Here is a 13606-nt window from a genome sequence, read left to right on the forward strand (position 1 = left end):
ATTTATAAATGTATCTCTTTACAGTATTACATATTAGTTTCTAAGGCACAACACGTGCTTCAAAAGTAACTCAAATTCATATAGGCCCAATATAAGCTGTATCTAAATCAATGTATAAAAAAAACAAAATAATTGGGCGCTCCTAAATTTCATGTGGTGCTCCTAACTTTTTAAAGTTGGGAGCACCAGTGCTACCAATTAAACTGTTTAATTTAGAGCCCTGACCCCTACACACACACACCTTTGCAGGATGCAAGCAGCAGCAGACTAGTGTGTGTGTGCCCCCCGGATATACATAGAACAGGATAGTTACATCACAGAAAGCTGAGTCCTACCTCTCCAAGCTCTAACCAAGGACCCATACTTCCAACAAAGCTCTGTGATTTATTCATAGCTTTAGTGTTACGTTACTAAACAAAAACCTTAATGTCTCTTCTCACTAGAATAAAAATGAAAAATACAGAAATATACAATGTGATTGGATTCATAGTGGACAAATCTACATCAGCAAAGGGAAAGTGGAGAAAAAGGGACACAGAGAGAGAATGAGAAAGAGAGAGCGAAACAGAGAGCGAGAGAGAGATAGAAAGAGAGACACACAGAGAGAGAAAGAGAGAGACAGGAAGATAAAGAGAGTGAGAGATAGAAAGTGAGAAAGAGAAACACAGAGAGAGAGAGACAGAGAAAAAGAGAGAGAGAGAGCGAGAGAGAGAGAGGGAGGGTGAAAATCCAGATTACATATCTGTTTCCAGAGCCTATTCCTTCCGGCTCTCCAGAGCTTTGTCCTGCTGCTCCTGCCAAGGGCCCTGCCTGCATGCCTGCCTGCCTCTCTGCCTGCTGTGCTGTGGAGAGGGGAACGTTTCCAGGGAAGGTGTGTGACAACACTCCCTGTAAAACCTCCTAGCTCCCCAACATCCTCATCTCCCTTGCTTTGCTAAACATGCCATGAGAGAGAGAATGAGAGATAGAAAAGGAGAGAGAAAGAGAGAGAGTGGAGAGAAAGATAGGGATCCTGCCTGCCTTCGAATAAACCGAGTTCAATATGCCACCACTCCCCCTAACACTCTCAAAGGCAGAAGTTGTCATGCACGCGAGAGCACAGCATATATCCCAGTCGTTCTTGTTGTTGTATATTCTAGTATCAAAATGCACACAGAAACATGCTGCTATACAATACACTCATTAGGGGCTTCCATTGTGTGCTTTAAAGTGGGTCCAAAAGCAGCAGAATGTCACACATTTAAGAGTAAAGCCAATAATCACTATGACGAATGAGTAACGTCAAAAAAATACAGAGATAAATAAATCTCTCAGCTAATAAAGACAAAGTGGGTTTTGTTTATTTTCTTTCTCTCATAATTCACTAGAAAGACTGCCAAGACAGAACCAAAGAACCACTTGGTTTAGAGAGATCTAAAATAGAAATACAAAAACGTAGTGAAGGGCTTATAAGAGCATATGGAGTGACCGGGAGCCAGTTCAATACGGGGGAGCAGCGTGTCATTTGTATGATTAAATTATATGCTAGATTACCGAGAAAGCTCAGACAGCCTCAAACCTCATTCCTCCAATTCCAGCCCATCAAGGAAATATTAGAAATACGAAAGGAAACTAAATGGGGCGTGTCAACGTTTTACACTCCTTACCTCCATTCCGCCCTCCTCATCCTCCTCCACCCAAAATAAACCATTAGGCAGTTAAGTGCCGGGACGCCAAGGAAAAGGTAACTAAAGGTGTCGGTGAGAGGCTTGTGCCTTTCCCTTCACCCTGAACATGCAGATGGGAGCAGGCTCAACTCGTTTTTCCAAAGCTACCATAGTCAGTCAGTCACTAGATCCCAACTGATAGTGCTGTCGACTGATGAGCACCAATATGGGGGATAGCGGTGGGTAAACAAACAGCCAAACTACCACCCCCCCAACCACCTATAAGAGTGAAAAGGAGGTAGACGCTTCCTGCTAGTAGATCATCCCTATCTATCTCCCACTGAATCAGCAAGCACAGCTCCTTGCCTCCGGTCTCCTCCCACGCCTCAACTGTCACTCCTGGAGGCAAAATAATGTCAATGAGACAGCTCAGTAAAAATCGCACCATTTTAACAACCCCAGCAGACATAGACTTCACTGGGCATAGGTGATAGAGAGAGAGAGAGTTTTAAATCTGATAGGGGCCTTCCAGCAGGTAGCATAAGACTGGATCTGAGTCTACAATCTCCAGCAGGTCTCAGACTGGTTCTGGACTGACTCCATACGGGCTGAGCCAATTTAGCAGCAATGACACAACACAAGACATCCCATCTAAACAACGCAACCAGGTCAGATTTAATCTACAGCAGACAAGTCTGTTCGCTTTAATCTGTGGAAGGAACCAGCAGCCTGGGAGATTCACTGATAGCTAACAAAGCTGCTTAAAAAAATTGCATGGAATATGTGCAAGAGGTTGTTTTAAACTCCTATGATTGTGAGACTGAAAGGAAGGGGTTTGATGAATACAGGCCACATAGACTGGCCACAATGTCATCGGTTAAGGATACATTTCCTCAAAGTAGTCGATGTGTGGAGGCTGTAGGATGTCGAGAGCCGAGAGCACCTGTGGAGAGGAGAGGAGGTCAGGCACGTCTGTAGGGAGCGGAGGGTGAGAGGGATCAGAGAGAGAGAGAGAATAGGAAAGGACAAGAAACGAGGTTGGGAGGTGACAGGTGGAAGAGAAGGAAAGAGGGAGGGATCAAAAGAGGGGAGGGCATTGACATAGAGGAGGGAGGAGGGAGGGTTTCCACCCACTCACATTATCATGTTTGAAGAAGCACAGCATCTTCAGCTCGCGGAAGACCCTCTTACAGGAGACGAGGTTCTGGAAGACATTGGGCATCTTTTTGAGGGCGACTCGCTTTCCATCCCGGGGGTCCGTCACTGACCTGGAGGGAGAGGATCAGAGCATGAGACAAGACCCTCACAGATGGCACACAGCACGCTCCTGCCATAGTCATGTAGTTGCTGCCCGGCCCCTTATTCAGAGTGAGTGGGAATACAATAAGGGATTAAAAACAATAGCATGAACAAACAAGCATAGTCCCTAAGAAATGATCAATACTAACAGTGTGATGAGAGCAATAAGTGCAGTTCAGGTTAAACGCTGCTCTGGTTACATTACTAAAGGTACTATCATCTTAGCAGGGATGTGATTTGGTTACACTACTAAAGATACTATCATCTTAGCAGGGGTGCTGCTTTGGTTACACTACTAAAGGTACTATCATCTTAGCAGGGATGTGATTTGGTTACACTACTAAAGGTACTATCATCTTAGCAGGGGTGCTGCTTTGGTTACACTACTAAAGGTACTATCATCTTAGCAGGGATGTGATTTGGTTACACTACTAAAGGTCCTATCATCTTAGCAGGGGTGCTGCTTTGGTTACACTACTAAAGGTCCTATCATCTTAGCAGGGGTGCTGCTTTGGTTACACTACTAAAGGTCCTATCATCTTAGCAGGGGTGCTGCTTTGGTTACACTACTAAAGGTACTATCATCTTAGCAGGGGTGCTGCTTTGGTTACACTACTAAAGGTACTATCATCTTAGCAGGGATGTGATTTGGTTACACTACTAAAGATACTATCATCTTAGCAGGGGTGCTGCTTTGGTTACACTACTAAAGGTACTATCATCTTAGCAGGGGTGCTGCTTTGGTTACACTACTAAAGATACTATCATCTTAGCAGGGGTGCTGCTTTGGTTACACTACTAAAGGCACTATCATCTTAGCAGGGATGCGGTTTGTTTACACTACTAAAGATACTATCATCTTAGCAGGGATGCGGTTTGGTTACACTACTAAAGGTACTATCATCTTAGCAGGGATGTGATTTGGTTACACTACTAAAGGTACTATCATCTTAGCAGGGGTGCTGCTTTGGTTACACTACTAAAGATACTATCATCTTAGCAGGGATGTGATTTGGTTACACTACTAAAGGTACTATCATCTTAGCAGGGATGCGATTTGGTTACACTACTAAAGATACTATCATCTTAGCAGGGATGCGGTTTGTTTACACTACTAAAGATACTATCATCTTAGCAGGGGTGCTGCTTTGGTTACACTACTAAAGGTACTATCATCTTAGCAGGGATGTGATTTGGTTACACTACTAAAGATACTATCATCTTAGCAGGGATGCGATTTGGTTACACTACTAAAGATACTATCATCTTAGCAGGGATGCGATTTGTTTACACTACTAAAGATACTATCATCTTAGCAGGGATGCGATTTGTTTACACTACTAAAGATACTATCATCTTAGCAGGGATGCGATTTGTTTACACTACTAAAGATACTATCATCTTAGCAGGGATGCGATTTGTTTACACTACTAAAGATACTATCATCTTAGCAGGGATGCAATTGGTTTCTGCATTAAATAGCAATATTTATTACATTTTTCTTAAAAGGAAATGTCTTCATAACAATCACCTAACTCCAGCCTTAAGAGGAAGATTAAGGCAAAGCACTTTACAATTCCCAGCAACAGAAAACAGCAACGTTGTGAAATAGGGGTTATTTATTTCCACTGAGATGGAGGTCATTGAGGCACACTGTGTAGTTTGTCAACATGCATCTAATGTAACACGAGCTAGAACATCCTAAACCCCTCACACACACACACACACACACACACACACACACACACACACACACACACACACACACACACACACACACACACACACACACACACACACACACACACACGAGAATCAATGTAGTATTTATAAATCCACATAATCACTCAGATGATGTGTGAAAGGTAATAAAAGTTAATAACAAAGTGTGGAGACGAGAAGACAGTTTGATCCGATGGAGAGAATACGGTAAATAGTTAACTGGATGAAGTATTTGTTTAATTTATCATGCCTGCAATTATGCCGCAGATGGATCATTAACAGACAGGCAGATTTCTCCCCCCCCCCCACACACACACACACACACACACACACACACACACACACACACACACACACACACACACACACACACACACACACACACACACACACACACACCACACACACACACACACACACACGGCTGCAGTTTAAGCGCCTCTCCCCAGGTGATCTAAGCAGATGGAGCAGAGAGCCACATGAGTGAGACAGGCCAGACGCCACTGGCACCCACATCTCACTTAAAGGAAACACACGTAGACACAAACACACGCAAACGTGCGAACACACACACACACTTTCGTACACTGCAGCACCCCACAGAGTCGCACACAAACACACATTCACCAATATACCCATGAACCCTCTCTCACACACACACAAATAGGCCGAGAGATGAGAGGCAGCACCTTGAGGATCTCTCAGACCCTCACAGTTTCTAATCAGCAAGCCTTTTGGAGATGAAACGCTTTCCCAAAAGAATATTATCCCCCACTTCAAACAGAGCAGGAAAAATAAACCCTAAAAGCATAAGAGTTTAATCTAAGAAGAAAAGGCTGGTTCCACGTATTATTTCCTTCTTCCAGAATGGCCAGGAATGAAAAATGTATCCGTCGATTGTGGTTTGATTCAAACCTACTGCCATGCAGCAAGTCTTCTGATATGGGCTGACGGGGTACTTGCTGATAGAGGCATCACTGGGAGAGAGTACGGGGTGGCGTGGGGGGAATCAAGGGGAAGGGGTGTCCTGATTACATTTATCTCTTGGATAGACCGACTACACACCGACACACAGTGACAAGTTCAGATGAGAGCCAAGGAAAGCCCTGTTGGAACTCAGGGCTGAAGCCTGCCTGGCCTACCTGATCTTGTCATAAATACAACGTACAGCTGCCTCCACTCAGTGGCAAAGGCTGCTGAAATAGTCTGCATCTCTGGCAGAACATTGAACTGTGTGGTTGAGACCTGTGTGCTGTGCTGCCTGCTATCCACTGCCCAAATCATGCAAGAATTCAATTCAACACCACACACGTTAGTGAGCATAACATGTTTGTATAATTGGAATTTTTAGGACAATACCTACGAATCTTTTAAATATACCATCTTGTTTTCGATGGGGTCTTGTGCCTCATAAATTTGCAAATGCAATATCCCAACCTCCATGGAGTAACCTGTACACCTCAGTGGAGTAACCTATACACACCTCAGTGGAATAACCTATACACACCTCAGTGGAATAACCTGTACACCTCAGTGGAGTAACCTTTACACACCTCAGTGGAATAACCTATACACACCTCAGTGGAGTATCCTGTACACCTCAGTGGAGTAACCTATACACACCTCAGTGGAATAACCTATACACACCTCAGTGGAATAACCTATACACCTAAGTGGAGTAACCTGTACACCTCAGTGGAGTAACCTGTACACCTCAGCGGAATAACCTATACACACCTCAGTGGAATATCCTATACACCTCAGTGGAGTAACCTATACACCTCAGTGGAGTAACCTATACACACCTCAGTGGAATATCCTATACACCTCAGTGGAATAACCTGTACACCTCAGTGGAGTAACCTATACACCTCAGTGGAGTAACCTGTACACCTCAGTGGAGTAACCTATACACACCTCAGTGGAATAACCTGTACACCTCAGTGGAGTAACCTGTACACCTCAGTGGAGTAACCTATATACACCTCAGTGGAATAACCTATACACACCTCAGTGGAGTAACCTATACACACCTCAGTGGAATAACCTATACACACCTCAGTGGAATAACCTACACACCTCAGTGGAATAACCTATACACCTCAGTGGAGTAACCTGTACACCTCAGTGGAGTATCCTGTACACCTCAGTGAAATAACCTATACACACCTCAGTGGAATAACCTATACACCTCAGTGGAGTAACCTGTACACCTCAGTGGAGTAACCTGTACACCTCCGTGGAATAACCTATACACACCTCAGTGGAATATCCTATACACCTCAGTGGAATAACATGTACACCTCAGTGGAGTAACCTATACACCTCAGTGGAGTAACCTGTACACCTCAGTGGAGTAACCTGTACACCTCAGTGGAGTAACCTATACACACCTCAGTGGAGTAACCTATATACACCTCAGTGGAGTAACCTATACACCTCAGTGGAGTAACCTATACACACACCTCAGTGGAATAACCTATACACACAACTCAGTGGAATAACCTGTACACCTCAGTGGAGTAACCTGTACACCTCAGTGGAGTAACCTGTACACCTCAGTGGAGTAACCTATACACACCTCAGTGGAGTAACCTATATACACCTCAGTGGAGTAACCTATACACCTCAGTGGAGTAACCTATACACACACCTCAGTGGAATAACCTATACACACAACTCAGTGGAATAACCTGTACACCTCAGTGGAGTAACCTATACACACCTCAGTGGAGTAACCTATACACACCTCAGTGGAGTAACCTATACACACCTCAGTGGAGTAACCTATACACACCTCAGTGGAGTAACCTGACACATCAGTGGAATAACCTATACACACCTCAGTGGAGTAACCTGTACACCTCAGTGGAGTAACCTATACACACCTCAGTGGAGTAACCTATAAACACCTCAGTGGAGTAACCTATACACACCTCAGTGGAGTAACCTATACACACCTCAGTGGAGTAACCTATACACCTCAGTGGAGTAACCTACACACACCTCAGTAGAGTAACCTGTACACACCTCAGTGGAGTAACCTGTACACCTCAGTGGAGTAACCTATACAAACCTCAGTGGAGTAACCTATACACCTCAGTGGAATAACCTGTACACCTCAGTGGAATAACCTACACACACCTCAGTGGAGTAACCTATACACACCTCAGTGGAGTAACCTATACACCTCAGTGGAATAACCTGTACACCTCAGTGGAATAACCTACACACACCTCAGTGGAGTAACCTATACACACCTCAGTGGAGTAACCTACACACACCTCAGTGGAGTAACCTATACACCCCTCAGTGGAGTAACCTATATACACCTCAGTGGAATAACCTATACACACACCTCAGTGGAGTAACCTATACACCTAGGTGGAGTAACCTATATACACCTCAGTGGAGTAACCTATACACACCTCAGTGGAGTAACCTGTACACCTCAGTGGAATAACCTATACACACCTCAGTGGAGTAACCTGTACACCTCAGTGGAATAACCTATACACACCTCAGTGGAGTAACCTATACACACCTCAGTGGAGTAACCTATACACACCTCAGTGGAGTAACCTATACACACCTCAGTGGAGTAACCTATACACACCTCAGTGGAGTAACCTATATACACCTCAGTGGAGTAACCTATACACACCTCAGTGGAGTAACCTGTACACCTCAGTGGAGTAACCTATATACACCTCAGTGGAGTAACCTGTACACACCTCAGTGGAGTAACCTATACACACCTCAGTGGAGTAACCTATACACACCTCAGTGGAGTAACCTGTACACCTCAGTGGAGTAACCTATACACACCTCAGTGAAGTAACCTGTACACCTCAGTGGAGTAACCTGTACACCTCAGTGGAGTAACCTATACACACCTCAGTGGAGTAACCTGTACACCTCAGTGGAGTACCCTGTACACCTCAGTGGAGTAACCTATATACACCTCAGTGGAGTAACCTGTACACCTCAGTGGAGTAACCTGTACACCTCAGTGGAGTAACCTGTACACCTCAGTGGAGTAACCTATACACACCTCAGTGGAGTAACCTGTACACCTCAGTGGAGTAACCTGTACACCTCAGTGGAGTAACCTATACACACCTCAGTGGAGTAACCTGTACACCTCAGTGGAGTAACCTGTACACCTCAGTGGAGTAACCTGTACACCTCAGTGGAGTAACCGATACATACCTCAGTGGAATAACCTATACACACCTCAGTGGAGTAACCTATACACCTCAGTGGAGTAACCTACACACACCTCAGTAGAGTAACCTGTACACACCTCAGTGGAGTAACCTGTACACCTCAGTGGAGTAACCTATACACACCTCAGTGGAGTAACCTATACACACCTCAGTGGAGTAACCTACACACACCTCAGTGGAGTAACCTACACACACCTCAGTGGAGTAACCTATACACCCCTCAGTGGAGTAACCTATACACACACCTCAGTGGAGTAACCTATACACCTCAGTGGAGTAACCTATACACACCTCAGTGGAGTAACCTATACACACCTCAGTGGAGTATCCTGTACACCTCAGTGGAGTAACCTATACACACCTCAGTGGAGTAACCGATACACACACCTCAGTGGAATAACCTGTACACAACTCAGTGGAATAACCTATACACACCTCAGTGGAATAACCTGTACACCTCAGTGGAGTAACCTGTACACCTTAGTGGAATAACCTGTACACCTTAGTGGAGTAACCTATACACACCTCAGTGGAATAACCTGTACACCTCAGTGGAGTAACCTGTACACCTCAGTGGAATAACCTATTCACACCTCAGTGGAGTAACCTGTACACCTCAGTGGAGTAACCTGTACACACCTCAGTGGAGTAACCTATACACCTCAGTGGAGTAACCTGTACACCTCAGTGGAGTAACCTATACACACCTCAGTGGAGTAACCTGTACACCTCAGTGGAATAACCTATACACACCTCAGTGGAATAACCTGTACACCTCAGTGGAGTAACCTATACACACCTCAGTGGAGTAACCTATACACACCTCAGTGGAGTAACCTATACACACCTCAGTGGAGTAACCTGTACACCTCAGTGGAGTAACCTATACACACCTCAGTGGAGTAACCTATACACACCTCAGTGGAGTAACCTATACACACCTCAGTGGAGTAACCTATACACACCTCAGTGGAGTAACCTATACACACCTCAGTGGAGTAACCTATACACACCTCAGTGGAGTAAGCTGTACACCTCAGTGGAGTAACCTATATACACCTCAGTGGAGTAACCTATACACACCTCAGTGGAGTAACCTATACACCTCAGTGGAATAACCTGTACACCTCAATGGAATAACCTACACACACCTCAGTGGAGTAACCTACACACACCTCAGTGGAGTAACCTATACACCTCAGTGGAATAACCTGTACACCTCAGTGGAGTAACCTATACACACCTCAGTGGAGTAACCTACACACACCTCAGTGGAGTAACCTATACACCCCTCAGTGGAGTAACCTATATACACCTCAGTGGAATAACCTATACACACACCTCAGTGGAGTAACCTATACACCTCAGTGGAGTAACCTATACACACCTCAGTGGAGTAACCTGTACACACCTCAGTGGAGTAACCTGTACACCTCAGTGGAATAACCTATACACACCTCAGTGGAGTAACCTATATACACCTCAGTGGAGTAACCTATACACACCTCAGTGGAGTAACCTGTACACACCTCAGTGGAGTAACCTGTACACCTCAGTGGAATAACCTATACACACCTCAGTGGAGTAACCTGTACACCTCAGTGGAATAACCTATACACACCTCAGTGGAGTAACCTATACACACCTCAGTGGAGTAACCTATACACAACTCAGTGGAGTAACCTATACACACCTCAGTGGAGTAACCTATACACACCTCAGTGGAGTAACCTATACACACTTCAGTGGAGTAACCTATACACACCTCAGTGGAGTAACCTATATACACCTCAGTGGAGTAACCTATACACACCTCAGTGGAGTAACCTGTACACCTCAGTGGAGTAACCTATATACACCTCAGTGGAGTAACCTGTACACACCTCAGTGGAGTAACCTATACACACCTCAGTGGAGTAACCTATACACACCTCAGTGGAGTAACCTGTACACCTCAGTGGAGTAACCTATACACACCTCAGTGAAGTAACCTGTACACCTCAGTGGAGTAACCTGTACACCTCAGTGGAGTAACCTATACACCTCAGTGGAGTAACCTGTACACCTCAGTGGAGTAACCTGTACACCTCAGTGGAGTAACCTGTACACCTCAGTGGAGTAACCTGTACACCTCAGTGGAGTAACCTGTTCACCTCAGTGGAGTAACCGATACACACCTCAGTGGAATAACCTACACACACCTCAGTGGAGTAACCTATACACCTCAGTGGAGTAACCTACACACACCTCAGTAGAGTAACCTGTACACACCTCAGTGGAGTAACCTGTACACCTCAGTGGAGTAACCTATACACACCTCAGTGGAGTAACCTATACACACCTCAGTGGAGTAACCTACACATACCTCAGTGGAGTAACCTACACACACCTCAGTGGAGTAACCTATACACCCCTCAGTGGAGTAACCTATACACACACCTCAGTGGAGTAACCTATACACCTCAGTGGAGTAACCTATACACACCTCAGTCGAGTAACCTATACACACCTCAGTGGAGTAACCTATACACCTCAGTGGAGTAACCTATACACACCTCAGTCGAGTAACCTATACACACCTCAGTGGAGTATCCTGTACACCTCAGTGGAGTAACCTATACACACCTCAGTGGAGTAACCGATACACACACCTCAGTGGAATAACCTGTACACAACTCAGTGGAATAACCTATACACACCTCAGTGGAGTAACCTGTACACCTTAGTGGAATAACCTGTACACCTCAGTGGAGTATCCTGTACACCTCAGTGGAGTAACCTATACACACCTCAGTGGAGTAACCTATACACACCTCAGTGGAGTAACCTGTACACCTCAGTGGAGTAACCTGTACACACCTCAGTGGAGTAACCTATACACCTCAGTGGAGTAACCTGTACACCTCAGTGGAGTAACCTATACACACCTCAGTGGAGTAACCTATACACCTCAGTGGAGTAACCTATACACACCTCAGTGGAGTATCCTGTACACCTCAGTGGAGTATCCTGTACACCTCAGTGGAGTATCCTGTACACCTCAGTGGAGTATCCTGTACACCTCAGTGGAGTATCCTGTACACCTCAGTGGAGTATCCTGTACACCTCAGTGGAGTATCGTGTACACCTCAGTGGAGTATCCTGTACACCTCAGTGGAGTATCCTGTACACCTCAGTGGAGTAACCTGTACACCTCAGTGGAATAACCTATACACACCTCAGTGGAATAACCTATACACACCTCAGTGGAATAACCTATACACACACCTCAGTGGAATAACCTGTACACCTCAGTGGAGTAACCTGTACACCTCAGTGGAGTAACCTGTACACCTCAGTGGAGTAACCTATACACACCTCAGTGGAGTAACCTGTACACCTCAGTGGAATAACCTATACACACCTCAGTGGAGTAACCTGTACACCTCAGTGGAGTAACCTATACACACCTCAGTGGAGTAACCTATACACACCTCAGTGGAGTAACCTATACACACCTCAGTGGAGTAACCTATACACACCTCAGTGGAGTAACCTATACACCTCAGTGGAGTAACCTATACACCTCAGTGGAGTAACCTGTACACCTCAGTGGAGTAACCTATACACACCTCAGTGGAGTAACCTATACACCTCAGTGGAATAACCTGTACACCTCAGTGGAATAACCTACACACACCTCAGTGGAGTAACCTATACACACCTCAGTGGAGTAACCTATACACCTCAGTGGAATAACCTGTACACCTCAGTGGAGTAACCTGTACACACCTCAGTGGAGTAACCTATACACACCTCAGTGGAGTAACCTACACACACCTCAGTGGAGTAACCTATACACCCCTCAGTGGAGTAACCTATATACACCTCAGTGGAATAACCTATACACACACCTCAGTGGAGTAACCTATACACCTCAGTGGAGTAACCTATACACCTCAGTGGAGTATCCTGTACACCTCAGTGGAGTATCCTGTACACCTCAGTGGAGTATCCTGTACACCTCAGTGGAGTAACCTATACACACCTCAGTGGAATAACCTATACACACCTCAGTGGAATAACCTATACACACCTCAGTGGAATAACCTATACACACCTCAGTGGAGTAACCTTTACACCTCAGTGGAGTAACCTTTACACCTCAGTGGAGTAACCTTTACACCTCAGTGGAATAACCTATACACACCTCAGTGGAATAACCTATACACCTCAGTGGAGTAACCTATACACACCTCAGTGGAGTAACCTATACACACCTCAGTGGAGTAACCTGTACACCTCAGTGGAGTAACCTATACACACCTCAGTGGAGTAACCTGTACACCTCAGTGGAGTAACCTATACACCTCAGTGGAATAACCTATACACACCTCAGTGGAGTAACCTATACACACCTCAGTGGAGTAACCTATACACACCTCAGTGGAGTAACCTATACACACCTCAGTGGAGTAACCTATATACACCTCAGTGGAGTAACCTATACACACCTCAGTGGAGTAACCTGTACACCTCAGTGGAGTAACCTATATACACCTCAGTGGAGTAACCTGTACACACCTCAGTGGAGTAACCTATACACACCTCAGTGGAGTAACCTATACACACCTCAGTGGAGTAACCTGTACACCTCAGTGGAGTAACCTGTACACCTCAGTGGAGTAACCTATACACACCTCAGTGGAGTAACCTGTACACCTCAGTGGA

The 13606-nt window shown here is 45.2% G+C and overlaps 1 protein-coding gene across 1 annotated transcript in view; it reads right to left on the reverse strand.

Moving 5' to 3' along the window:
- LOC106581270 (serine/threonine-protein kinase NLK) overlaps positions 1 to 13606 on the reverse strand; it is a 236084-nt gene that overhangs the window by 60512 nt on the left and 161966 nt on the right. The window contains exons 2-3 of the mRNA XM_014163226.3: positions 2785 to 2914; positions 2534 to 2589 (exon numbers count right to left, since the gene is read on the reverse strand). Of these exons, the coding sequence (XP_014018701.1) occupies positions 2534 to 2589; positions 2785 to 2914 (186 nt within the window). The remainder of the gene's footprint in view (positions 1 to 2533; positions 2590 to 2784; positions 2915 to 13606) is intronic.

The sequence above is a fragment of the Salmo salar genome, chromosome 20 (genome assembly GCF_965601325.2).
Source record: "Salmo salar chromosome 20, fSalSal1, whole genome shotgun sequence".
NCBI lineage: Eukaryota > Metazoa > Chordata > Actinopteri > Salmoniformes > Salmonidae > Salmo > Salmo salar.